The sequence below is a fragment of the Malaclemys terrapin genome, chromosome 11 (assembly GCF_027887155.1).
Source record: "Malaclemys terrapin pileata isolate rMalTer1 chromosome 11, rMalTer1.hap1, whole genome shotgun sequence".
NCBI classification, from domain to species: Eukaryota; Metazoa; Chordata; order Testudines; family Emydidae; genus Malaclemys; species Malaclemys terrapin.
This window is the reverse complement of record NC_071515.1, coordinates 11,211,950-11,239,687: the sequence shown is the minus strand read 5'-3', so window position 1 is coordinate 11,239,687 and position 27,738 is coordinate 11,211,950. Positions and strand designations below refer to the sequence as shown.

Below are 27,738 nucleotides of genomic sequence, written 5' to 3'. Positions count from 1 at the left end.
TTGTTTTAAGATCCAAGGGGTTTGGATCTGTATTCACCAGGGAATTGGTGAAGAGTCTCTCAAGGCTACCCAGGGAAGGGAATTAGCATCGAGAGTGGTGGCAGCGGACCAGATCTAAGCTGGTAGTTAAGCTTAGAAGTTTTCATGCAGGCCCCCACATTTGTACCCTAAAGTTCAGAGTGGGGAAGCAGCCTTGACAGGACTTTTTATTATTTGACTGTTTCTGATCAGACCCTGCCTGTACTTTATCATTTTCCATCCTCTCATACTCACTAGGACATAGAGATTCTCTATTAATAGATCCTCCCCTAAGGGATGTCCGTGCTCCTCTGCACCTATTGGCTTTCCCCAGCCCTTAGTTTAAAAACTGTTCTACAACCTTTTTAATGTTAAGTGACAGCAATCTGGTTCCATTTTAGTTTAGGTGGAGCCCATCCTTCCTGTAGAGGTTCCCCCTTTCCCAAAAGTTTCCCCAGTTCCTAATAAATCTAAACCCCTCCTCCCTACACCATCATCTCAACCATGCATTGAGACTCTGCAGTTCTGCCTGTCTAACTGGCCCTGCACGTAGAACTGGGAGCATCTCAGAGAATGCTACCATGAAGGTCCTGGACTTCAATCTCTTACCTAGCAGCCTAAATTTGGCCTCCAAGATCTCTCTCATATCCTTCCCTATGTCATTGGTCCCTACATGTACCATGACCACCAGCTCCTCACCAGCACTACACATAAGCCTATCTAGATGTCGAGAGATCCGCAACCTTCGCACCAGGCAGGCAAGTCACCATGCAGGAAATTGGAAAAAACAGAAAGCTGGCAGCTGAAAGAGGCTGCAGTGAGGGAGCCAGCAGCCACTCTCTGCACATTAGAGAGGGAAGCAAGGAAAACAAGCGGGAGAGGGTGTACAAAAGACTCAGGGAAAGGGCAGAAAGGTTTAAGAGGTGCAGACCTTGGTTGCTGATTATAGGGCCTCTGAGCTGAAATCTAGAGTAGAGGGCCGGCCTGGGTTCCCCTACCAGCTACTAGGGAAGTGGTGCAGACCAGGCAATGGATGGGAAAACAGTGCTGGAGACATTGTTCATGGAGAGACTTTAATAGCTGGCAAAACATATAGTGACCTGGCTAGAGAGCCAAACCACAGAGAGAGAGCACCCAGAGTGGCAGAGAGTGGGAGACAGAGGCAGCAGGGTGTGCAATGAGCTGCAGAAGTAGGCACTGGATCTGGAAAGAGCTAATCCCCAGAGCAGTCAGGAGGAGGCCCCCTAGTGGTGAGTGAACCTGGTGACAACTTGGTGGAAATGCAGGCACTCGGGGAACATAAGAGATTGGGCAGGACGAGCACCCCTAGTACAAGCGGTGAATGGACTCCATGACAGCAATAGGTTACATACCAAAGTTAGTAGTTCTGCAAGTTCATATTTGACTTCCATCTGAAGTCTTGGGTTCCTGGGGACTTATTACTTTTTAATTTATCAATTTGTTCCAACACCTCCTATATTGACTTCTTAATCTGGGACAGTTCCTCCGATTTGTCACCTAAAAAGAATAGGTCAGGTGTGGGAATCTCTTTTTCATTCTTTTGCAGTGAAGACAGGTGTGAAGAATTCATTTAGCTTATTTGCAATAGCTTTCTCTTCCTTGATTGCTCCTGTAACACTAGATTATCCAGTGGCCACATCTCATTGTTTGGCAGGCTTCCTGCTTCTCATGTACTTGAAAAAAATTTTACTGTTTGCTTTTGTGTCTTTTGCTACCTGCTCTTAATTCTTTTCTGGCCTGCCTAATTCTACTCTTAAACTTGACTTGCCAGAGTTTATGATCCTTTCTATTTTCCTCTGTAGGATTTGACTTCCCGTTTTTAAAGAATGGCTTTTTGTCTCTAACCACCTCTCTTATTTGGTTATTATGCCATGGTGGAATTTTTTTGATCCTTTTACAGTTTTTTTTATTTGGGGTATACATACAGTTTGAGCCTCTATTATGGTGTTTCTAAAAAGTTTCCATGTTTAGGCCACTGTGGCCAGTTAGTACTCTAAACAAAATAATTAGGGCTGTCAAGCGATTAAAAAAATTAATTGTGATTAATTGCACTGTTAAACATTAATAGAATACCATTTATTGAAATGTTTTTGGATGTTTTCTACATTTTCAAATATATTTATTTCAATTACAACACAGAATACAAAGTATGCAGTGTTCACTTTATATTTATTTTTTATTACAAATACTTGCACTGTTAAAAAACAAAAGAAAAAGTATTTTCAATTCACCTAATACAAGTACTGTAGTGCAAGCACTTTATCATGAAAGTGCAACTTACACATGTAGAATTATGTACAAAAAAACTGCACTCAAAAATAAAACAATGTAAAATTTTAGAACCTACAAGTCCACTCAGTCCTACTTCTTGTTCAGCCAATTGCTCAGAAGAACAAATTTGTTTACATTTGCAAGAGATAATGCTGCCACTTCTTGTTTACAATGTCACCTGAAAGTGAGAACAGGCACGCGCATGGCACTATTGTAGCCAGCATCGTAAGATATTTATGTGCCAGATGCACTAAAGATTCATGTTCGCCTTCATGCTTCAACCACCATTCTGGGGGACATGGGTCCATACTGATGACGGGTTCTGCTCAATAACAATCCAAAGCAGTACGGACTGATGCATCTTCATTTTCATTATCTGAGTCAGATGCCACCAGCAGAAGGTTGTTTTTCTTTTTTGGTGGTTTGGGTTCTGTAGTTTCTGCATCAGAATGTTGAACTTTTAAGATTTCTGTTTAGCATATCTGGCAAGTAAATACTTTGCAATGCCAGCTACAAAAGTGTCAATCAAATGCCTGTTCTCACTTTCTGGTGACATTGTAAATAAGAAGAAGGCAGAATTATCTCCTGTAAATGTAAACAAACTTGTTTGTCTCCTAGTGTCTGAAAAAGTAGGACTGAGTGGACTTGTAGGCGCTGAAGTTTTACATTGTTTTGTTTTTGAGTGCAGTTATGTAACAAAAAAAAAATCTACATTTGTAAATTGCATTTTTACGACAGAGATTGCACTACAGTACTTGTATGAGGTGAATTGAAAAATAATATTTCTTTTGTTTATCATTTATACAGTGCAAATATTTATAATAAAAAATATACACATTGATTTCAGGTACAACCTAGAATACAATATATATAAAAATGTAGAAATACATCCAAAATATTTTATAAATTTCAATTGGTATTCTATTGTTTAACAGTGCGATTAAAACTGTGATTTATTTTTTTATCGCAATTAATTTTTTTGAATTAATCGCATGAGTTAACTGCGATTAATCGGCAGCCCTAAAAATCATTTCATTTTTCCTAACCAGGCCTTGAAGTATGTCATTATCCTAAACTCTAGGGCACAATTCAAAATCCTTCTGCCTCTTTTTATTTTTTTTGTTAGTCCAAAATTTTTGCCATTCCTCTTTTTTATATTTTTCTGTACTAGGCTTTCTGGAAGCATTTGTAGCTAATTTCTGTGCCATTTATTTCCCTCTTATCCTGATATGCTGTGGGATCCAAATCCCCAACTCTACTCTGTTATTGGAAACATAATTTCATTGACGAAATCATTTTACATACAGAGACACCCTTTTTTTTATCACCGTAAATCCTGAGATTGAGTTTAAAAAAATGACTCTCTCTGTTGGGCATTCATCCCAGATCCAATTTAATGCTTGTATTATTGCTACTAGTTTGGCTGTCATGATAGCTGCAAAATCAGATATTCTTTTAGATATACAAATTCCAAATTTTGGTGTACAATACTTTGCCCCTACTACTTCTGTTTTTTTCTTGTTTGGACCCATCTGTATATATTTCACAAAACTGACTAGTTTTCATCTATATATTGGTACACTTCATTTTTAATACCTACTGTCACTTTTTTCCCCTTGAGTTTATAAAATAAATCTCAATCCACATTTGGACTTTTCATCCACAACCAATTTTCCCAAGACTAAAAGTTTTGACTGCGTTTAGCTTTTCCTTTCAACTTCTATATCCACATTTTAACTCAAACGGCATTGGAGGTCTAACAAGTTGTACTATAGTTCATCTATTGAATTCCCAGCAATCCTCACATTTATTGGGTACTTTCATCATTGCAACCAAGGCTGGTGGAAGCCAGAGAGGGCTGTGGGGCTGTAGACAGGATGCTGGGGTCAGAGCTGCTGAACTGGAGCTGTCTAGTACGCACATATTCAGGGTGTGACCTGCATGTTGGTAGGCTGATTCTCAGCAGCCCAGGTTGGCAGCTATAGCAGCAAAGCATTGTGGGGCACTCAGGGTTGCAGGGTAGTGGTGACACAACCCCCCACTGATGTGTATTACCCCCAAAACTGATGACAGGCACTGACTTCCTAATACTCTGTCTTTTCACATGCTTTTCCTTCTCTCATCACTGCTCAGTTCCAATGGCATCCTATACATCACCCCCTTTGCTCCAGGAACCTACTTTCATAGCTGGCAACTTATTTTAACTCTCCCTAGCATTGCAGTTTTTAGCAGTTCATCAACCTGCTCTTTGTTCTTACATTCAGCTAAAAGATCCACATCTTGTAACCGAATCAGCTACTTTCACAGGGTCACCTGCTCTCATTGTTTTGGCAAGGAAGTCTTATTTATGACAGTTCAGGTTAGTTCCTTCCTCAGATTTGCTTTTTTGCTGGTATCATCATCTGAGTTTGCTTCTATTTTATTTTTCTTTTCTACTTGGATCCATTTTCCCTCCCTACTAGGCTTTCCTTCACTTTCCAAAGTTACTTCATTTTAGGGTCAGAAAATATTCCATCTCCAGCCCTGCCTGCTTCTCTTCTCACCGCCAAGACCCCCTCTCCATCTAGCTCCCCCTCCTCTGGCCAGCAGGCAATCAGTTAATCACTTTCCAGGTGCAGTGCATAACTAATTAGGTTCTGTCCGTTGTCTTACATGTGATGGGGAGGAAACCACATCACATATGCCCCCCACCCTTAAAAACCTTGCTCCAACCCCCAGTGAGGTCTACAAGCTGTGCCTCCACCGGATCATGTGCTTTATTGTTTCCACATCCCTCTTTAGCTGGCACACCTCCTGAAGCAATTGATCCTTCTCTTGGAGCGCCGCCAGCAAGTCTCCTCCATGTCTCTCAGCTGCAGATCGCACTCTTTGCATGGTCTCATCTGTTTCTTGGGTCTCAGCTACATGTGTTACCAAGACTGCAGAGCCAGCTTTCGCCAGGGCCTCTGTATTCAGCTGACTTCAAGCTGCTTCCTCGCGGTGGTAACAATCCTGTCCCCCAGTTTCTCCCCATCTCCTACCAAGTAGGTCTTTTGGGTGGGTGTATGCTCTACTGCCATTAACGTTACATTCCCTTTCCCTGTCACTACTGCTTTTGTGCTGTGGGTTACCTAAACTCTTTCCTGTTCACTCATCTAGGATCCCTTTGTAGGGCCCATCCATTCTCCACCCATCAAAGTCATATGTGGTGGGCAGAGGTTGTCCCATAATTTCACTTCAACCCACAGGTCCTCACACCGGTGGGGTGGGGTGGGGGGGGAGGGAATGACACACACTCTTCATTCTCACCCTCTTTGTTTTGTGGGGGGAGTTTGCTGGTGTCCCTCCTTCTCATGGTCTCTATCCATCGTCTCTTGTTCTGCCAACCTTCCAAGCTCCTCTTGGGGTCCCCCCTCCTTGGCATTTCAGAGGCAGAAGTTCCAGTACCCGCTCGATCGCTTTTAATGAGCTTGGGTTAACTTTATCCCCTGCAGCTATTTCCTTTTCTTCTTCCTCCTTCGTCTCTTGGGGAATTCCCCTTTCTTTATTTTCTCTCTGGTTTGTGTTCTCCTGTGTGATCTTTTCTGACCTTTCTGTGCTTAATGGCTCTTTCCCTTAACCGTGTCATTCCTTCCCTCCAGGGTTTCCAGATGCCCCTTTGAATCCCTAATGGGAAGAGGTTCCAGGCTGTGCCTAACACAAGGAGATGGGTTAACCCATCCACTACCCCAGCCCGCTTCCATTTAAACTTCCCCTGAAATTCCAGGGGCACCTGTGCCACAGGGTAGCGTTTCTTACCCCCATTTATACATTCAAGCCTCACTCTTCCTCTGGGAAGTCTCCAGTGGGGTTTCACCAACTCATGCCTGATTAGTAAAAAGGCTGAGGCAATGTCTACCAGATCCCTTTGATAGCTCCTTCCCAATGTTATCGAAATGGTCAGTAACTTCCTTCTTCCTCCCTGCCCAGGAGTCCTGGCCCAACCACAGAATTCTGTAAACCCACACTCCATATACGGGCAGTCCCTTTTTATATGTCCCAGTCCCCCACACTTGTAACACACCATCACCTGAGACCCCACCGACGTTTCTCCAGCCTCTGCCCTCTTTTTCTCAGCGCCCTTTCCCGATGTAGCTTCTCTGATCTTCCTCCCTGGATCCAGACTCTTAAACTGCTGAGCCCTTCTGGGAATGTCTGCCTCTGCAAACTCCTCTGTTAGTTAACTGCCACATCTAGGGTGACCATTTGATGCCGCCTGACCCATAGTGGGGTCCTGTCTGGGAGATTCTGAAGGAACGGTTCAAGAATGACAGTGTCCATAATGTTGGTCACATGTTGGGTGTCTGGCCTTGGCCAATGAGTGGCCCAGTCTGTCAGTTTTGGGCAAATGCCTGGGGCCATAGTCCTCCCGTCCATCCTGCGGCTTGAAATTTTTTGCCAGTACTTTTCTGCCAAGAGGTCCACCCAATCTAATACAGCTGCCTGAACCACTTCGTAGTCCCTTTCCCGCTTGTCACTGAGTGCCAGGTAGGCTGCCTGAGCTTCCCCCGTTCAACAGGGAGCTAGCCATAGGGCCCAGATTCCCTTATCCCGTCCTGTCCCCAGAGCCACTGTTCCAAATGAGACCAAAAATCCATTGGGGTCAACTGTGAGGTCCATCTTGCAGAGGCCAATCCCCTGTGCCCAGCTGCTGATCCCGGCACAGGACTCACCACACTTTGTAATAGCTGTTGTTGCATCAGGGATTCCTTCCTACATGCTTTTTAGTTCCTCAGCCTGACGGGTGAGCAAGGACTCTCTTCCCCAAATGGTGGGACAGCATGAAGGCCTGCAAGGTCTTCTGCATTTCCTTCTGCTCATCAACCTATTTTAAAGTTTCCTCCATCTCCTGGACTGCCAAACTTTTACACCATCTCGCCTGTCACGTTCTCCATTCACACGGAGAAAGGCAGGATCCCAGACAAGCCCCCACGTGTGATGGAGCACTCACTATGCCTGTCCTCTTTGCTTTCCACAGACCACTGAGACCTTTTCTTGCACAGATACCACTCTGAAGTTTATTTACATTGTCTCACTCCACCACCTTTTACATACCAGTGCAGTCACACTATTTACAGGCGTGCTCTACGCTACAAAACTGTGCATGTCTACGCTTAAAGTTGTCTCCTGCCATGAGAAGCACCAACACAGTGACATCCCAAGCACTGCTGGACCATGGTCAATGAAACATGGGTGTAGATGCTGAGTTACCTATGTCGACCATTACAGTCCTCCAGCCACTGTCCCACAATCCCCGACACTGACTGCTCTGGTCACAGTTGTGAACTCCACTGCCCAGAGGTCATGTAGACCAGAAGCCCTCCCTCCCCCCGACCCCTCTTTAAAACTCCTGTAAATTTTTGAAATGCCTTTTCCTGGTTGTCCAGCTTGATGAGCACACCTAGCAGCTTTCCACTGCTGTGTGCAACTGCCCAGCTGCCGGTGCCAGCCGCATACTCCAGACACGTTCCTGCCTGGAGTAGACAGGAAACATTGGATCTCCTGTGCCTGTGGGGAGAAGTGGCTGTGCAAGTACAGCTCTGAACCAGCCATAGAAACATCGACATCTACAAGCAGATCGCTGGGGGGATGTAGGAGAAGGAGACCGGGACCAGCAGCAGTGCCACGTCAAAGCCAAGGAACTGCGGCAGGCACATGACAAGGCTAGGGAGGCCAACAATCGATTGGGTGCTGAGCCGTAGACCAGCTGCTTTCACAAAGAGCTGCACACCATGCCTGGCTGAGACCCCACCATGACCCCGCACACGACCCTGAGTCATAGGGTCCTGCCATGAACAGTAAGGAGGAGGCGGATGAGGAAGAGAACAGGTAACCAGAGGCTCCAGATGTGCCGCAAGCCAGGCCCAGTGTTCCCTCTAACTTTTCCCTCCCCTGTGCGGAATAAATTTCATTATGTGCACCACTATGGAGGTGAGGTGTGCACATATTGGTGCACATAACAAAAAACATGTGATTGGGGTGGGGCCAAGGGGTTCAGAGTGAGGGAGGGGGCTCAGGGCTAGGGCAGAGGATTTGGGGTGCAGGGTTGTGAGGGCTCAGGGTGAAGGCTTTGGGGTGGGGCCAAGGAATGGGGGGTTTGGGTGAAGGCTGCCCGGGGCTACAGTGGGCAGAGGACTCCCCCGACCTCTCTATCCCCACAGCAGCACCTGGGTGGTGGGGGCGGTGCTTGTCTCTGCCGTGGCCGCTGAATGTCGAGGAATACATTATTAGACTGGAACGGAACTGGGTAATAAGTGTAGGCTCTAGATTAAGTTTTATATTTTTCTTTTATCCGGAACCTTGTGTTTCCAATCCCCTTATTTGCCTTTAGTTTGGATTTTTGCCTTACGCCGAATTAAATACACTTCTAGTTGGTTTATTATAGCCAAGACCAAGTGCCTGACACTAAAGAGTGCGTTAAGCGGAGGGGAGGCTGGCGACCCCAGGGTGCACTGCTTCCCATCGAGGCAACGGATGTAGAGAGTGGGTGCCCAGAAGACAAGGGAGTGGGCACTTCAGTGTAACAAGGTGGGTGCATTAACTGCTAGCTTGCAGAGGGAACACGTGGGGCTCGTAGAGCAGAGTGGTGTGCTTGTGCTGCCAGCAGCCGGCAGGTTTGGGAGAACTTCCCCTGATGGGCACAGCCAAGGCTCTCTCACGCTGCGTGCAGCTGATAGTGATTCACCCCAGATACCTCGGGAACCCCGACAGTGTCACAGTGAGATCCTGGAGAACCCGCTCCTAGCTAGCCCCTTCCTGTGTCTGCACAGGGACATGAGCCACAGGTAGGGCAAATGGCTTCACCTCTGGCCCCTAGCGCCAGGCTGTGCATCCTTTCAGCATTCAGTGGGGTTTTTACCACACGAGGTTTGACAAGGGGTCTCTCATTCCCAGCATCTCTCCACCCAAGTAATGTCCCCCCAGTAACGAGTCTGAGCACACCGGACATGTGCACAGCGCCTGGGGTGGGAGCTCATCCTTCAGCTCACCCTTTAGCCCAGAGGAGATGGCTGTGAGATTGCTTTCCTCTGGAAGTTCAGTCACATAGCTCACTAGAGGAGGCTGAGCTACAGGCAGCCTTCTTGGCTGGACACAGGATGATTGAGCCCCTCGGGCCTGGACACACCCCATCTTCTCCAGCCTTGAGCAGCGCACCCCTGTATGCTTGATTTTCCTGCAGATGCCACATGTCAGGTTTTCGGGATCCCTTGGAGTCTACCTGCATTTCCTGTCACTCCTGGTTTCGATTTACTTGAATCCCACTTCTGGGGTGCCCCTGTGTGACCCCCCCCTTTTGGCTCCCCAACTTGGTCCAGTCACCCTTTGTTTTTTTCACTATGGGTCCTACTGTCCACAAACTCATCTGCCAACTGGAATGTGCTACACGGATCCTCAGGCTTCTTGTCCACTAACCACATTCAAAACTCATGGAGACACATCTCACAGAGTTGCTCTAACCTCACCAGGTCATATAAACTTTCCAGCATAGTGGCACCTGCACCTTTACCCCCTTTGCAGAGATATTTCACCACCAGGACGGCAGTTTCCATATACAGTAAACCCTGGGTCTTTGCACATCCCAAAACCTTTTCCTATGAGCCACACGTGTCAATTCAAGCTTATGCAGTAGAGCCCTTTTAACTGTTCATAGTTTCCAGTATCAACTCCACCCACCTGGCTATACACCTCTATCATTTTGGCGGGAAGACAGGAAGACAGAGAAGACGGTCTGCAGGATCAACCTGGTTCCAGCCACAAGCCTCCTCAAAGGCAGTGAGGTAGGCATCTATACTGTCCCCGTCCCTCCCCATTAAGCTGGGCCAACCATTTGGTATCTGGGCTCCTATGGAACTGGCTTCCTGTGGTCTCTCCCACTTTCCCCCCTATGGGACTTCTTGCTTCTCCATACCCACTTCATGCTATCGCTGCTCTTCCTGGTTTTTCTTCTGCTTCTCCTCATGTTTACCCTTTTCTCTTGATCAGCTCGCTGCCTTTCACGGTCTGCTAGTTTCTGTTCCTCCACCTAAAGCTCCTTTGCTTTCCACTCCAACTCCCACGGCTTCAACTCTAGCAAAGGGGGAACCAGATCATCAGGATGTCCCCCTGCTGCTGCTGTGGCCCTGGGACTCTCTCAAAATCCCACCTGGCTTTGGACCCTAATTCTTGATCTGATCATCCTTCCCCAGCCATGCAGTCGGCTGAGCCTTGTGTAACTTCCCAACACTGAACGCTCTCCCACCGCACAGCTCTGTGATGCTCTTCTTAAGGAGGTGGATATACTCCATTTTCTTCCTCTTTCCTTTGACTAGTCTTGTTTTTACTGCTGCAAATCACTTATTGCAAAATCCTCCTGTTGCATTCAGAATCCCGCCAGCTGCCACCAACTGTCATGGATCCTCCAGGTCTGTCCTATGCCTCAGCTTTTAAACAGTCTCTTAGAGGAACCCCTTCAGTGTGCCAAATCCCCAATGGGTCCCACGCTTCCCTCACGGTAGGCCATGCAGCCTCAAGGCCTCCAAGACTGAGCCTCTGTGCTCCAGCTCTCCTGCCTTATACCATGAGCTGTACCCAGCAAGTCCAGCTGAGATAGTCTCCTGGTCAGAGACTGCTACGCTCTTCAGGGATTAATGCACCCAGCAAGTATCTGCAGTGATACCCGGCAGCCTTTTCAAAAAGAGTAGGGTTTATTAGTCAACTGGAACGCAGCATCGGCAAGTCCTTAGGTTAGCACAGAAAAGTAAAGATTAAGACATAATCCATACTGGCCAAAGCCCTTGAGCCACATTGCTGTAGGAACCCATTCGGTGTCCTTTCCGTGTATCTGTCCCTTTGTCTTAGCTACAGAAAAGCTCCCTGTTTCTGGGAGCCCAGTTCTTTCTGCTCCTCAGAACACGCTGAGTTCATGTGCGCTCCACCCAGACGAGCTGGGAACCTCTCATTGATAGGTGTCAAGTGTTCAGTCCTGGGGGTTACTGTGGACTCTGTATGGTCTTCCATTGATATGGGTTAGTCCCAGTCAGTGTCTTCATGAGCCATTTGTATCACCCTGTCACAGCTCTTCACACTCAGAGCAGAGCAACACCAAATACAGAGGGCTGTATTGGAATAACAGAAATGTTACCAAAATTTCCACATCTGTCACACACACACACACACTGGTCACAGCCCTTGGAGAGAAGCAAAGCACAGGGGCTGGACTTCAGGCCAGTGAACGCAATGAAGGGTGAGGGGACTGCAAGCCTCAAACCTTGGTCGAGATGCAGAGGCTCCTATGTCCCTGCCCACAGAGAGGTGATGGCTGGAGGCCTGGTACCTGAGAGGGCATTCCTTAAGCAGACTTTGGAGGGGGTCAAAGGTGTAGCTCCCCCAGACCTGTGACATCAGACAAGCAGTTTGGGGAGAATTAGGGCAAATTAACCCCCCCCCCCCGCCCCAATGTCTGGGGCAGACTGGGGAATTAGACACTATAATTCAGGAGCAACAGACTCTAATTCCTCTGGAAAAGGAGAATGTGAAAAACAAGAACTGGGCCACATGGTCTCGGAAAGGACTGACTAAAAGATCCAAAAAGCCTGGAGGGAAGGCAGACCATGGCTGCTGGAGATGGGGGTGGGGAAGAGAAAAGACCTGGCAAGTCCCCAGAATTCTCACTGCCACCCTGTGACATCATCGACAAACAGTACATTTGTGCCGGGGCAGCGGTTGGCCTCTGGGATGGAGGAACGCAGCAAGGACTCAAAAATGGTGGCCAGGGTCGCAGTGGGTAGATACGGGGTAAGGGAGAGGGATTGCATGGGGGGCAATGAGTGGTGGACGAAGGACAAGAGTTTAATATTTGGGGGGGGGGGGGGAACCTGTAAAATAAAGCAAAACTGAACAGAACTAAAACTGGAGCGTAGGCTCTGAAGCAACAAGGCCTGGGTAGGGAGTCTGTGTGAAAGGCCTGGGATCCCCCACAGCTCCAGAGCCTCAAAACCTCTTCTCCTTCCCACTGATCCACCCTGCCCCCTTTCTGGGTGCCCTTCCTCTACACTCCCCTTCCCTTCCTCCCACTGCTCTCAGCCCTCCCCACCTGCTGGCACCCCAGCAATCTCTACTTCCCTTCTCCTCCCCTCCCACTGCTCCGTTTCCCTTTCGCCCATGAACTCTTGAGCGGCAACCTCCTACGCTTGCCTGTCAAAAGATGGGCTCATCTGACTGTCATGCCGTCCATGCACCACATAGTTCCCCTGTTTACTGGACTGTATCAAGAATTGTACCAGCTGCACAAAGTCCCCTTCAAATGAGGAAAGAGGTGAAAGTTCTATTTATTCATTAGTTTTAATGCATCCAATGAGGATAAATTAAACTAAATTTTATAAATCATATATTTTTTAAAATGGCCAACATCAAATATACACACGTCCAGAAATGACACTGGGGATGGACATAAGGCAAAAAGTGGGGAATGGAAACCTGTCAAAAATTACAGGCTGAGTAAAGGCCTAGAGTTACTACTACTCGGGTTCTGTAGAGACCCTACAGCTTCTATTACCAAGAGAACAGGAATCCTTACCCAGTGAGGCCACAGTGGCATAGTTCTCCTGCATGACCTCCCTGTAGAGGGCTCTCTGAGCAGGGTCTAGCAGAGCCCATTCCCCCTCCGTGAAGTACACAGCCAGCTCCTCAAAGGTCACAGGCCTCTGAAAGAACAAGAGTCGCCCACTCAGTACCTGCTGCCCAGTGACAACACCAGTATTCACAGGAGAGCAGGGCCAGTAAAATAAATAAATGAATAAAAAGAAATCTGATGAGGTTCAACAAGGACAAGTGCAGAGTCCTGCACTTAGGAAGGAAGAATCCCAGGCACCGCTACAGGCTGGGGACCAACTGGCTCAGCAGCAATTCTGCAGAAAAGGACCTGGGGATTACAGTGGACAAGAAGCTGGATATGAGTCAGCAGTGTGCCCTTGTTGCCAAGAAGGCTAACAGCATATTGGGCTGTATTAGTAGGAGCACTGCCAGCAGATCGAGTTAAGTGATTATTCCCCTCTATTCAGCACTGGTGAGGCCACACCTGCAGTATTGCGTCCAGTTTTGGTCCCCCCACTACAGAAGGGATGTGGACAGATTGGAGAGAGTCCAGCGGAGGGCAACGAAACAGTTTAGGGGGCTGGGGCACATGACTTATGAGGAGAGGCTGAAGGAACTGGGGTTATTTAGTCTGCAGAAGAGAAGTGGGGGAGGGATATCTCAGTGGTTTGAGCATTAGCTTGCTAAACCCAGGGTTGTGAGTTCAATCCTTGAGGGGGCCATTTAGGGAACTGGGGTAAAAATCTGTCTGGGGATTAGTCTTGCTTTGAGCAGGAAGTTGGACTAGATGACCTCCTGAGGTCTCTTCCAAATCTAATATTCTATGATTCTATGAATGCTCTGGGAAGGATACAGTAGCAGACTCCAATCCCTGTCCCACTCAGAGCAGCCAAGAAGCACCTGGGTGAGGGGAGAAAGAGAGAGCCCCTTCTCCCTGTCAGCAGACACAGGGAGCAAGGTCCTTCACATTTATCACACACCTATTAACCAGGGGCTGGTACAGGAGAGGGAATCCCAAAACCCTAACCATAAAGACAGTAAAGAATATAAGTCAGCAGCATGGAATTGTAGAAAATTCATGAGGACAAAAGGGGAAATCTATGGCCAGCTGAGTTAAGGACAATACAAAGGATTTTTTAAAGTATATTAACAACAAAATATCCTAACAATGGCATTAGTCCATTAGCATTAGTCCATTACTATGATAGAATTATCAGTAATAATACAGAGAAGGCAAAAGTGTTCAGTGAATACATTTGTTCTTTACTGGGGAAAAAAACAAACAGATGATAATGACACTCTTTATATTCCAGTAACAATTCATGAGGATGTTAAACAGCAGCTACTAAAGTTAAACATTTTTAAAATCAGCAGGTCCAGATAACTTGCATCCAGGAGTTTTAAAAGAAATGGCTGAGGAGCTCACTGGAAATATACCTATCTCATAGAGCTGGAAGGGACCCCATAAGGTCATCAAGTCCAGCCCCCTGCCTTCACTAGCAGGACTAATTTTGCCCCAGATCCCTAAGTGGCCCCCTCAAGGATTGAACTCAGAACGCTGGGTTTAGCAGGCCAATGCTCAAACCACTGAGCTATCCCTCCCACACTGGATCACTGCTGTTGATTTTCAATGGGTCTTGCAACATTGGGAAAACTCCAGAAGAATGGAATAAAGATAGTTCTGTGCCAATATTCAGAATGTGAAAAGGGGATGATCAGGTAATTATAGGACTGTCCATCTGACATTGATACCAGGCAAGATAATGGAGCACCTGATAATTGTACTGATAAAAGACTGAAGGAGGGTAATACAATTAAAAACAATCAACATAGGTTTAGATCCTCGCAAACTAACTGCATATTTTTTTGGATGAGATTAGAAGTTTGGTTGATAAAGGTAATAGCACTGATGTAATATATGTAGACATCTGTAAGGCATTTGACTTGGTACAGAATGATTTTGGTACAGAACAATTCAAAATTAACATTGCACACATGACATACATTAAAAAGTGGCTAACTGATAGGTCTCAAAATGTAACTGTAAGTGGGGAACCATGGTTGAGTAGATGTGTGTCTAGTGGGGTCTCACAGGGATCAATTCTTGGCCCTGTGCTATTTAACGTTTTTATCAATGACCTGGAAGAAAACATAAAATTGTCATTGATAAAGTTTGCAGATGACACAAAGATTGGGGGGAGCAGCAAATAACAAAGTGTATCGGTAGGTTCAGGCTCCAGCACTGGGAGTCTGGGAAGTTTTCCCAGTTCTGGCCAGGGGGGTTATTTCCTGTTCCACAAACAGGAAAAGTCCCACTCCCAACCCCCATGAGGCTGTTCCTCAAACGCAAGCCCCAGAGTCAACTAGTTCCAGCAGGATGGTCACACCGTGACCCCTCCCTTTCTCTACCTTGTGTATTTCCTGCCCCCCTCCTCCCACCTCCAGCAGCTCCCATCCTCTTGTGCATTTACTGCCCCTCTCCCTCCCATCAGAACCCACCACCAGCTTCCAGACAATCCCTTACCTGAGCCGGCTCCACTGACGCCATTTCCTTTCCCCTGGGAGGATGAGATGATCCGGAGCAAAATGTGGATGTTATTCTGCAGCCTGTCAGGGCGAGAAGGGCAGTTGGAGTGATTTCAGAAGGGGTTTTGTCCATTTCACATTCTCCATTCATCCCAGGTGTTCTCCCTGCAAACAGACATTCCAGGTTCTGCTGCCCTGAGAAACACGTAGGGTACATCTATACCAGACCGATACAGCTTTGGATTTCCTACTTTTGAGAGGTTTGAGTGTTGCTGAACTCGACATGCTGGAAGGGCTCAGGACAGCACTGGGCACCCTTAGCGCTGCATTAATGAAGTTATCAGGGAAAATGGATTTTCAATAAACAAACAGAAAAGGATGGTTCCCCGCCCCACCTGCCATTCACACACCCTGGGCCTGGCAACTTGAAGAGGGGAAAGGAAGGGAGATGGAGCTGGGCGGTTCCCTGGCAGTGGGAGGGGGTAGCAGCAGGGGATGACTGACAGTGGGGTTGGGGGTAGCAGGGTTCTAGGTAACCTGGGGCTGGGCAGTCTCCATGTGGGAGATTTGCTTCTCCCTTTCCCTCCAGTGCCCCTTCCATGCCCCGTTGCCAGCAGAGAATGGCCAACCTGGGGAATGGCTCAGAGCAACAATTCCCTACCAAACAAGGACAAAGCACTGCAGATACAAGGGATAGGAAACACCCCAAATCTGAGGAGATTTTAAATTGACACCGGAGAAGATGGGGCAAAAGCTGAATGGAGAAATTGTCAATAATTTGAGAGAAAAGAAGGAAAAATCGACATAGATTTTATATCCATATTTGATAATTACAGAGAAATGCGACAGAATTGGAGAGGATTTTATAAATCTTTCAGAGGGAAGTGGCAAAATCAGAGGGGATTTCAAGCTCTCCCGCCCCGCCATAATTTCCTGACTGCTCCCAACTCACACTGTCTCTCCCTCCATCTCTGTCTTTCCCCCACCCTCCCCTGCCTCGCACCACCATGCCCCAGACACACAAAGGGGAACCCCACGGAGCCGGTCTCTTCCCCTCCTCAATCCCCAGTTTTGCCACTGGGCAGATCCTGGCAGGAGATCAGTGGCTTCAGTGCTGTTAAGGCAGCTTGGATCCCGCCCACAGGTGCATTAACAACAAGTAGCAGATTCCCAGGGGCTGTGAGATCCGAGGGTCCTGGTGACATTTGTGCAGTCACTTTTCTGACCATCCCCAGGATCTCTCTCAGTTACCTGGAGTCTCCGGCTCAGCAGTTGGGGTTGGCTAGAGCCTATGGATGCCTTAGGAGGCTAGTTCCTGCCACTGGAGGAAGTACCTGCCTGGACTGGGAACGGAGGAGGCTTTAATGAAGGTCTCTCCACAGCACAGACCCTGTTGAGGAGCTCTGCCTGGGCTCCCAGATCACAGGGGTGGCGACACCATCACACCCAAGAAACTCAACCCTGATTCCTTGAGTAAAGAGAGCCAGAGAGAGCAGCTTCACCTCCCTTAGCAACAGCCAGAGCCCTCTGGTGACAGCAGCTAAGGATCTTATTGGCTCCCATGTTAATCTAGAGTCACTCCTTTTCCTTCCTTGAAGCAACTCTGGAGTCAATGAGACCAGAAATGTGACATCGGGGAGAGGAAGACGCCAAAATCTGTTTAAACACATCCTGGGAAGGAAGGTTCCACGCCTTCCCCCTCCCTGCTCCCCACATCTGGGGCAAGGATTCAGGGCAACTATCTTCCCTCCAAACCCTGAACATCCTACTGTTCCAATGGGGAAGAGAAACAAAATTTGTGGTGATTTTTGATAAATGGAGAGAAAGTTATCACTGCCCCCGACCGGCCATTCACACAGCCCTGGGCAATGCTGTTTTAACAGGAGACGGGAGAGGATGGAGGAGCCAGAAGATTCAATAAACTTCCATGCCCTATCACGGGCTAATAATGGCTGCGATGGACCCACTCCAGAGGTGGCTGGTCTCAGCACTGCAGGAAGAGACCCCTCATGGTGACCGTTCACCACGGGCTCTGGGTACCCTTTTGGTGAAAGCAGCTATCGGAATGTGAGGAGTTAGTACAGGAGAATGGAGTGTCTCATCAGCTCTGGGCAATGCCCAGGGGAACAGGGATGCATCCACACACAGAGCAGCCCCCTGAGGGGAGTGAACCCCTTGTCTCGCACCATCCGAGGAGAGGAAATTCAGTCAGGGTCCAACCACCTCTCCTGTTAGCAGCTGGGAGACACAAGATAGTGTGAGGCCCAGATAGTGTGAGGCCCTGCCTGGGATGTGTATCTGAAATGGGGCAAGTCACTCTGATCAACAACCCTGTGGATTTTAATGAGATAAAGGGGGAAACAAATGATTCTCAAATGTGATGGGGAAAGTGGTTCACTGGGGAATTTAACCCCTCTGCAACCTCCACTATGGAGAATGACTCAGGGTAACAGGGTCCCTTCAAAAAGGAGAAGAGACTTCACATGAAAAATATGGGGAACACCTCAAAGCCTAAAAGGATTATTTAAAAGTAATAATTGATGGCAATGGTAAAATCTGAAATGTGATATCAGTGTTCAGTAATTAAAAAGAAAAAGGGGCAAATATGAGAAATTTGTCACAAATTAGAGGAAAGTGGAAAAGTTTGAGGGATTTTATATCAATAGTTGATACAAGTCAAGAGGTAAAATCTGAGTGGATTTCATATCAATAATTGATAATTAGGGAGAAAAGGGGCAAATCCAAAGATTTAAGAAAAGGACATCTGAGGAGATTTTATGTTAATATCAAATGGTTAGAGGTGAAAATCTCAGGGGATAATAAATCATAGATAACGAGAGAGAAAATGGGGCAAAATGTTCAAGAATTTGCTGTCAATATTTTAGAACTGAGGAGAAAAATGGGGCAAAAACTAAACATTTCCTAATATAAGAGGAAAACACCAACATCTGGGGGGACTTTATGTTGATACTGAAGAATTGGAGGGAAAAGTGGGAACGATTTGTGATGGGATGCAGCTGGCCTTTGCAGCTCCCTAGGATCTTACTACATCCTGCCCCAGGAAGCAGCGAAGATGGGTCCTCTGGGCCTGCCTAGTGCCTACAGAGAAGCAGTCACTCAGAGCCCAGCAGGCTCAGATAAAAGTTGCTGCAGGGGCACAGCAGGTCAGTCCCTGGCTGGGACCAGAAGAGTAAAGCAAGGGGGCTCTTCCCTGGCCTGGTGAGAAAGAACCACCTGAGGATGGTGGCCCTGCAATAAGGCTGCAGATAGAAAGGCCCCATAGGAAGAGTCCCAGTGAAATAGCAGTGATGGATTGGCACGAGCAGTACATGGCTGCTGTGTATAGGGTCCCTGGGTTGGAACCTGGGGTAATGGCTGGGCCTGTTTCCCTTGGCAACAGGTAAAACGTTGTAAGCTCCCAAAAGGGGACAGGCCTCCTTTGGGAGCCTGAACAAAGGGCTGAATTTAAAGGGCTCAGAGCTGGGGCTGAAGGCCCTAGTGAGGAGAAGAGTAGGCCCTAGTGAGGAGAAGAGTATCAGGGGGTAGCCGTGTTAGTCTGTATCTACAAAAACAACAAGCAGTCTGGTGGCACTTTAAAGACTAACAGATTTATTTGGGCATAAGCTTTCATGGGTAAAAACCTAACTTTTTCATATGCATGGAGCATCTGAATACAGCAGGATTATCTGGCTATTTGGACTCTCTCCTCAGACCCTACGCTACCAGCACTCCCAGCTATCTTCGAGACACCACCGACTTCCTGAGGAAACTACAATGCATTGGTGTGCTTCCTGAAAACACCATCCTGGCCACCATGGATGTAGAAGCACTTTACACCAATATTCCACATGAGGATGGACTACAAGCTGTCAGGAACAGTATCCCTGATGAAGCCACAGCACACCTGGTGGCTGAGCTTTGTGACTTTGTCCTCACCCACAACCACTTCAGATTTGGGGACAACTTATACCTTCAAGTCAGTGGCACTGCTATGGGTACCCGCATGTCCCCATAGTATACCAACATTTTTATGGCTGACTTAGAACAACGCTTCCTCAGCTCTCGTCCCCTAGTGCCCCTCCTCTACTTGCACTAACTACATTGATGATATCTTCATCACATGGACCCACGGAAAGGAGGCCCTTGAAGAATTCCACTTGGACTTCAACAATTTCCACCCCACCATCAACCTCAGCCTGGACCAGTCCACACAAGAGATCCACTTCCTGGACACTACAGTGCAAATAAGTGATGGTCATATAAACACCACCCTATACCAGAAACCTAGTGACCGCTGTACGTACCTACATGCCTCCAGCTTCCATCCAAGACACATCACATGATCCATTGTCTACAGCCAACCCCTAAGATACAACCGAATTTGCTCCAACCCCTCAGACAGACACAAACACCTACAAGATCTTTATCAAGCATTCGTAAAACTACAATACCCACCTGGGGAAGTGAGGAAACAGATTGACAGAGCAAGACGGGTACCCAGAAATCACCTACTACAGGACAGGCCCAACAAGGACAATAACAGAACACCACTGACCATCACATACAGCCCCCAGCTAAAACCTCTCCAGCGCATTATCCACGATCTACAACCTATCCTGGAAAATGATCCCTCACTCTCATAGACCTTGGGAGGCAGACCAGTCCTCGCTTACATACAAGCCCCGAACCTGAAGCAAATACTCCCTAGCAACTACACACCACACCACAGAAACACCAACCCAGGAACCAATCCCTGTAGCAAACCTCGTTGCCTACTCTGTCCCCATATCTACTCTGGCGACACCATCAGAGGACCCAACCACATCAGCCACACCATCAAGGGCTCATTCACCTGCACATCCACTAATGTTATATATGCCATCATGTGCCAGCAATGCCCCTCTGCCATGTACATTGGCCAAACCGGACAGTCCCTCCGCAAAAGAATAAATGGACACAAATCGGACATCAGGAATGGTAACATACATAAGCCAGTAAGTGAACACTTCAATCTCCCTGGTCATTCTATTACAGATTTAAAAGTCACTATCATTGAACAAAAAAGCTTCAGAAACAGACTTCAAAAAGAAATAGCAGAACTAAAATTCATTTGCAAATTTAACACCATTAATCTGGGCTTGAATAGGGACTGGGAGTGGCTGGCTCATTACAGAAGCAGCTTTTCCTCTCCTGGAATTGACACCTCCTCATCTATTATTGGGAGTGGACTACATCCACCCTGATTGAATTGGCCCTGTCAACACTGGTTCTCCACTTGCAAAGTAACTCCCTGCTCTCCATGTGTCAGTATATAATGCCTGCATCTGTAACTTTCACTCCATGCATCTGAAGAAGTGAGGTTTTTACCCACGAAAGCTTATGCCCGAATAAATCTGTTAGTCTTTAAGGTGCCACCAGAGGAGCAGTAGACTGCTTCTTTGCTGGACTCTAATACCCTGGCAGGGGTTCATTGAGACTTTGGGACTCAGCCAGAGGGCCAATCATGGAATTCCCACCAAGCTGGCCTACGGCCTGCAGGGGACACCAGGAGGAGAAAAGGTCTGGGATGCTGCACCCTGCTGCTCCGAGATCCTCCAGAGGTGAGTGCCCCATTAGGGGATTATACAGCAATAGAAACAGCACAAAGTGATGGATCCCCCTTGCCTGATATTAACAGGGGCAGCAGGGAGCCCTAGGCAATGCTGCTTTAATAGGAACCAGAAGGCCATGGGGGTGGGCAGTGGGGTCTGGCAATAGGACTGGAAGTTGGTGGCTGGAGGGGCTGGGGGAGAAAAGGAAGTGGCTGGGCTGGGCAGCTTCCCTTCCCTACCCTGCTGCTGGCTCCCACCCCAGAGGCAGCTGTGCCTCATGGCTCTCCCAAACTGCACCCACCACCCCATTCCTACTTGGCAAATGACTCGTGGCAACAATTTCCCCCCAAATAAGGGCAAATTGCTGCAGATAAAATGAGTGGGAACCCCCCCCCCCAAATCTGAGGAGATTGTAAATTCTGCAGTGGGGAGAGAATGGGGCAAAAGCTGTGGCAGAGAACAGAGGAACTCAATCATGGGAGAGAGAAGAAGGGAAAGTGACAGGGGTTTTACATCCGTATTTGCTAATTCTGGAGCAATGGGGCAGAGCCGGGGAGGATTTTATCAGTCTGGGAGAGGGAAGAGGTAAAATCAGAAGGGATTTCATTTCCTCCCCCCCCCTCCTGTATGGGCATCTGCTCTTCTCCTCTCCCTGTAATGTCCTGGCTGCACAGAGATAGGTAAATCTATCACACGACACATGGTCTCTCTGCTCCCCACCCTCCTTTTCCCTTCGCCCCCGCCATATTGTCACCCCTCCCCCACCTGACAATTCTCCCTCCCCCCACCCCAGAGCAAACCCCCGGCCGGCGCGGTCACAGCGCGGGAGCAGATCCCGGGGCGGGAGATCCCAAGCTCCTGGGGACGTGGTGCAGAGTCACTTCCCTGCCCGGCCCAGCCCTGGCCCCTCAGTTACCTGGGTCTCCGGCCCGGAGTTGATGCCGGCAGAGCCGGGCCCGGGGGCTAGTCCCAGCCCCGCAGAGGAAGCCCCCAGACTGGATTCGTGCAGAGGTGGCGGGGAGAGGCGCCCAAATTTCTCCTCCCCGTTAGCCTTGTTGGAGGGGGGGCAGTGACACCGAGACTCTGTGCAGCGGTGTCCAGCCCAGGCTAGTTAGTGACTGACGGGGGCATCTGCGCCTGCATCAGTTGCTAGTCCTGGCTGGGCTGCGGGAGACGGGGACAGCCTGGGACTTCCTCTTCCCCTGGCACTGCAGGCTGGGTCCAGGTCAGACCCACCCCCAGCAACCTCCCGCGTTCTCGCCCCCATCGCTCCTCCTCCACAAGGGACGGGTGGATCGGGGAGTTGCCCCTCCCCCCGTCTGCCCAACTCCGATGCATCCGGAGCCCCACACACCCAGAAGCCCCTTAGCCTGTCGGCACCCGGAATCGCCCCACTGAATCCCACCTCTCCCCGCACCTGCATCCCCCACGAACCCCAAATAGAGAAGTTACCTCCGCTGCTCCAGCCCCTTCCTGTGTCCCGCAGCAGCAGCCCCCACCCCCCGGCTGCCTGCAGCGCTCCCCGCACCGGGGCTCTCTCTGCCCGGGACCAGCGCAGCCCGGGCTTCGCCAGCATCAGCTCCCGAGCCGGGCACGGCAGGGGGAGACCTCGGGGGCGAGGGCTGGGGCCGGGCAGGAAAGTGCTTCTGCACACCCGGTCCCCTCGTCCCAGCTCCGCTCCCCGGCCGGGGCCTGCCGGTCCTAGCGCTGCTGCAGGCGCCCGACACGCTGGGCGGGGCTGGGCACGTGCCCTACGGCCTGGGGCCCAAAGGGGCAAACCCGGAGAGGGGTGGGCAGAGTCTGTGCTCCCCCCAACAGTTATTTTGCAGCAGCGGTGACACATATCAGATGCTCCCCAGAAACAGACACTTTATAACTCATAGTTTTATAGATCTACCATTGATCTATTTCAGTGACTCTCAAACTTCATTGCACTGTGGCCCCCTTCTGACAACAAAAATTACTACCTGACCCCAGGCGGGGGGCAGGGTGCAGACGGAGCCTGAGCCTTATCCCTAGGCTGAAGCCCTTGGGCCTCAGCTTCAGCCCTGGGCAGGGCCGGCTCCAGGCACCAGCCGAGCAAGCTTGTGCTTGGGGCGGCAGATTCCAAAGGGCGGCATTCCATCTAATCTTTTTTTTTTTTTTTGCCCTTCACCACTTTGGCTGCCCCTGCAGGTTTTTTTTTTTTTTTTTTTTTTTGGTTTGCTGCTCCCGCCGCCCTGTAGGGGGTGGAGGAGGGGAGCACCCTGTAGCAAGCCCAGCAGGGCAGCCCGCGTCCTTCCCCGCCTGCCGACTGGAGCGGCACGGAGCCCTCCCGGCAGGCGCAGCGGGAGGGGCCATGTGGCAAGTACCCCGCATAAGGAAGCCCTGGCCGCCCCCTTTCTCCCCCCCCCTCGCTAGCCGGGGTGCGCACTCCGCTGCCCGGGGTCTGCAGGGCCGGGAGTCCCCCTGTACCCACGCTTCCGCCGCCCCACAGGTATTTTTTGTTTTTGTTTTTTCTTTCCTTCGCCGCTCCAGCTGACCGGCCAGTTTGTTTCCCCCCCCTTCGCCGCTCCGGGTGGGGGCAGGTTTGTTTCCCGCCCCCCCCCCTTTGCAGCTCCGGTCTGCTGGTTTGTTCTCCCCCCCTTTGCCGTTGCAGACAGCCGGTTTGTTCTCTCCCCCCTGCCGCTCTGGCCGGGGGCAGGTTTGTTTCCCGCCGCCCCCCCGCTTTGCTGCTCCGGCCAGCTGGTTTGTCCCGTCCCCCCCCTTTGCCGCTCCGGCTGGAGGCAGGTTTGTTTCCCGGCCCCCTATCCCCCCCTTTGCTGCTCCGGCCGGCCAGTTTGTTGTCTTCCCCCGCCTCCCCCCCCCACTCCAGCCGGGGGCAGGTTTGTTTCCCATCCCCCGCCCTGTGCTGCTCCAGCCGGCCGGTTTGTTCTCCTCCCCTCCGCCTTCGCCACTCCGGCCGGGGGCAGGTTTGTTTTCCTCCTCTCCTCCCTCCCCGCTTGCTGCTCCGGCCAGCTGGGCAATTTTTGCTTGGGGCGGCAAAAAAGCCAGAGCCAGCCCTGGTCCTGGGCCCCAGCAAGTCTAATGATGGCTCTGGCAACCCCATTAAAATGGAGTCATGACTGACTTTGGGGTCTCGACCCACAGTTTGAGAACCATTGAACTAACAATATCCCGCGGCACCAGCATGCACATAAAGTGACGAAGGCAGAGAGTGGACCTTCCTCTGCATGAGCCACATTTGCCTGGAAAGCACCATGCAGGTGTTCAGGAAATGTAGCCTATGGGAGCTCAGTGCATCCAGAGCTGTCTTTCCTCTCCTGCTGCCACACACTGCTCTCTGCACATGCCCAGAGCCAGGTAACTCAGTATCACCCTGCATGCATGGGGCTGCTTTGATGGGCGGGTCTAGGGATTTCCTCTGGACGGTGCCCTGAGCCAGTACATTGCTGGGTGGGCCTCCTGTGTGGCCCTGGGAGAGGTACATTGGGGGGGGGGAAGAGGCTGGGTTATTGGATTCATAGGAACTGCCATTCTGGGTCTGACCAATGGTCCAGTTAGCCCAGTATCCTGTCTTCCGACAGTGGCCAGTGCCGGAGCTTCAGGCTGTGTGTACAGAAGGGGCTATTACTGTGTGATCCACCCCTGGTTCCTCGCAGGCAGAGGTGATCCTCTTGGCTAACAGCCAGTTCTGGACCGATGCTTCATGAACTTACCTAGTTCTTTTTTGAACCCAGTTATATGTTTTCTTCATAACAACATCTCCTGGCAATGAGTCCACAGGTTAATTGTGTGTTGTGTGAAAAATACTTCCTCTTGTTTCTATTAAACGTGGACTCTCTCTAATTTTTCCACATCCTTCTTGCAGTGTGGGGCCCAAAACTGGACACAATACTCCAGATGAGGCCTCACCAATGTCAACTAGAGGGGAACGATCACATCCCTCGATCTGCTGGCAATACTCCTACTCATACAGCCCAAAATGCCGTTAGCCTTCTTGGCAACAAGGGCACACTGTTGACTCATATACAGCTTCTCGTCCACTGTAACCCCTAGGTACTTTTCTGCAGAACTGCTGCCTAGCCACTCCGTCCCTATTCTGTAGCAGTGCATGGGATTCTTCTGTCCTAAGTGCAGGACTTTGCACTTGTCCTTGTTGAACCTCATCAGATTACTTTTGGTCCAATCCTCTAATTTGTCTAGGTCCCTCTGTATCTTATCCCTACCCTCCAGCGTATCTACCACTCCTCCCAGTTTAGTGTCATCAGCAAACTTGTTGAGAGTGCAATCCATCCCATCATCCAGATCATTAATGAAGATATTGAACAAAACTGGCCCCAGGACCAACCCTTGGGGCACTCCGCTTGATACCAGCTGCCAACTAGACATGGAGCCATTGATCTCTATCCGTTGAGCCCGACGATCTAGACAGCTTTCTATCCACCTTATAGTCCATCCAGCCCATAGTTCTTTAACTTGCTGGCAAGAATACTGTGGGAGACCGTATCAAAAGCTTTGCTAAAGTCAAGGAATAACACGTCCACTGCTTTCCCCTCATCCACAGAGCCAGTTATCTCGTCATAGAAGGCAATTCGGCTAGTCAGGCAAGCCCTTGGTGAATCCATGCTGACTGTTCCTGATCACTTTTCTTTCCTGTACGTCCTTCAGAATTGATTCCTTGAGGACCTGCTCCATGATTTTTCCAGGGACTGAGGTGAGGCTGACTGGCCTGTAGTTCCCCGGATCCTCCTCCTTCCCCTTTTTAAAGATGGGCACTACATTAGCCTTTTTCCAGTCATCCGGGACCTCCCCTGATCACCTTGAGTTTTCAAAGAGAATGGCCAACGGCTCTGCAATCAAATCAGCCACCAACTCGTTTAGCACCCTCAGATGCAGTGCATCCGGCCCCATGGACTTCTGCTTGTCCAGCTTTTCTAAATACACCTCTACCCCAATATAATGCTGTCCTCGGGAGCCAAAAAAATCTTACTGCATTATAGGTGAAACCACGTAATATCGAACTTGCTTTGATCCGCCAGAGCGTGCAGCCCCCTCCCCCCCCCCCGAGCGCTGCTTTACACCGTTACATCCGAATTTGTGTCATATCAGGTCGCGTTATATCGGGGTAGAGGTGTAGTCCTGAACCACTTCTTTCTCCACAGAGGGCTGGTCATCTCCTCCCAATACCGTGCTGCCCAGTGCAGTAGTCTGGGAGCTGACCTTGTTTGTAAAGAGGCAAAAAAAACATTGAGTACATTAGCTTTTTCCACATCTTCTGTCGTTTGGTTGCCTTTCCCATTCAGTAAGGAGCCCACACTTTCCCTGACCACCTTCTTGTTGCTAACATACCTGTAGAAACCCTTCTTGTTACTCTTAACATCCCTTGCTAGCTGCGACTCCAAGTGTGATTTGGCCTTCCTGATTTCACTCCTGCATGGTCATTTGTCCAATCTTCCACTTCTTGTAAGCTTCTTTTTTGTGTTTAAGATCAGCAAGGATTTCACTGTTAAGCCAAGCTGGTCGCCTGCCATATTTACTATTCTTTCTACACATCGGGATGGTTTGTTCCTGCAACCTCAATAAGGATTATTTAAAATATAGCCAGCTCTCCTGGACTCCTTTCTCCCTCATGTTATTCTCCCAGGGGATCCTGCCCATCAGTTCCCTGAGAGAGTCAAAAGTCTGCTTTTCTGAAGTCCGGGATCCTGAACTCGACCATCTCATGGTCACTGCCTCCCATCCACTTTTGCTTCCCCTACTAATTCTTCCCAGTTTGTGAGCAACAGGTCAAGAAGAGCTCTGCCCCTATTTGGTTTCTCCAGCACTTGCACCAGGAAATTGTCCCCTACACTTTCCAAAAACTTCCTGGATTGTCTGTGCACTGCTCTATTGCTCTCCCAGCAGATATTGGGGTGATTATAAAACCTAAACCTAATTTCCCCAATATTAATTTCCCGCTACTGTTACTCACATCTTCTTGTCAACTGTCTGAAATGGGCCACTCTCATTACAACTTCAAAGGTTATTTTTCCTTGCGCCTCAAACTCCTTTATCCTTCTTCCCAGAGCCTTGTAGTCTGCAGTGATCCGCTCAAGGTCATTCTTGGCAGTATCATTGGTGTCCACATGGAGAAGCAGGAAGGGGTAGCGATCCGAGGGCTTCATGAGTCTCGGCAGTCTCTCCGTCACATCGTGAATCCTAGCTCCCAGCAAGCAGCACACTTCTCAGTTTTCTTGGTCAGGATGGCAGATAGAGGACTCAGTCCCCCTTAGGAGGGAGACCCCGACCACCACCACCTGCCTCCTTCTCTTGGGAGTGGTGGTCGTGGAACCACCATCCCTAGGACAGTGCATCTCATGCCTTCCAATCGGTGGAGTCTCCTTCTGCTGCCTTCCCTCAGATGTATCATCTAGTCCACTCTCTGCATTAGTACCTGTGGAGAGAACATGAAAACGGTTGCTCACGTGTATCTGCATTGCTGGTACATGGATGCTCCTCTCTTCTTCTGGAGGTCACATGCTGCCAATTTTCTTCACTGTCCTCCTGTCCCCGCTGCGCAGACTGCTCTGATTCTTTAGGATGTTGTGCCCATAGAAGCACATCCTGACGTCTGTCCAGGAAATCTTCATTTTCCCTTATGCAATGCAGGGTTGATACTTGTGTAACCCTTCTGCCCATCTAAGTTGGCAGCAACAAGGGCCGGGTTCTGTATCTAGGGGTTCCGTTTCAATAACGCAAT

At 49.3% G+C, this 27,738-nt stretch overlaps 1 protein-coding gene across 3 annotated transcripts in view; it reads right to left on the bottom strand.

The window, feature by feature from the left end:
* Positions 1 to 22,710, bottom strand: part of LOC128845531 (zinc finger protein 585A-like) — a 64,058-nt gene extending 41,348 nt beyond the window's left edge. For 2 of the 3 annotated variants that reach the window (XM_054044322.1, XM_054044324.1), the window contains exons 1-3: positions 22,470 to 22,710; positions 15,425 to 15,507; positions 12,884 to 13,010 (exon numbers count right to left, since the gene is read on the bottom strand). In XM_054044322.1, the coding sequence (XP_053900297.1) occupies positions 12,884 to 13,010; positions 15,425 to 15,507; positions 22,470 to 22,593 (334 nt within the window). In that variant the 5' untranslated portion in view covers positions 22,594 to 22,710. Of the gene's footprint in view, positions 1 to 12,883; positions 13,011 to 15,424; positions 15,508 to 21,933; positions 22,321 to 22,469 lie in introns of those variants that run through there. The other variant, XM_054044323.1, reaches the window with a different exon arrangement.
* Between the last annotated feature and the right edge of the window lie 5,028 nt (positions 22,711 to 27,738).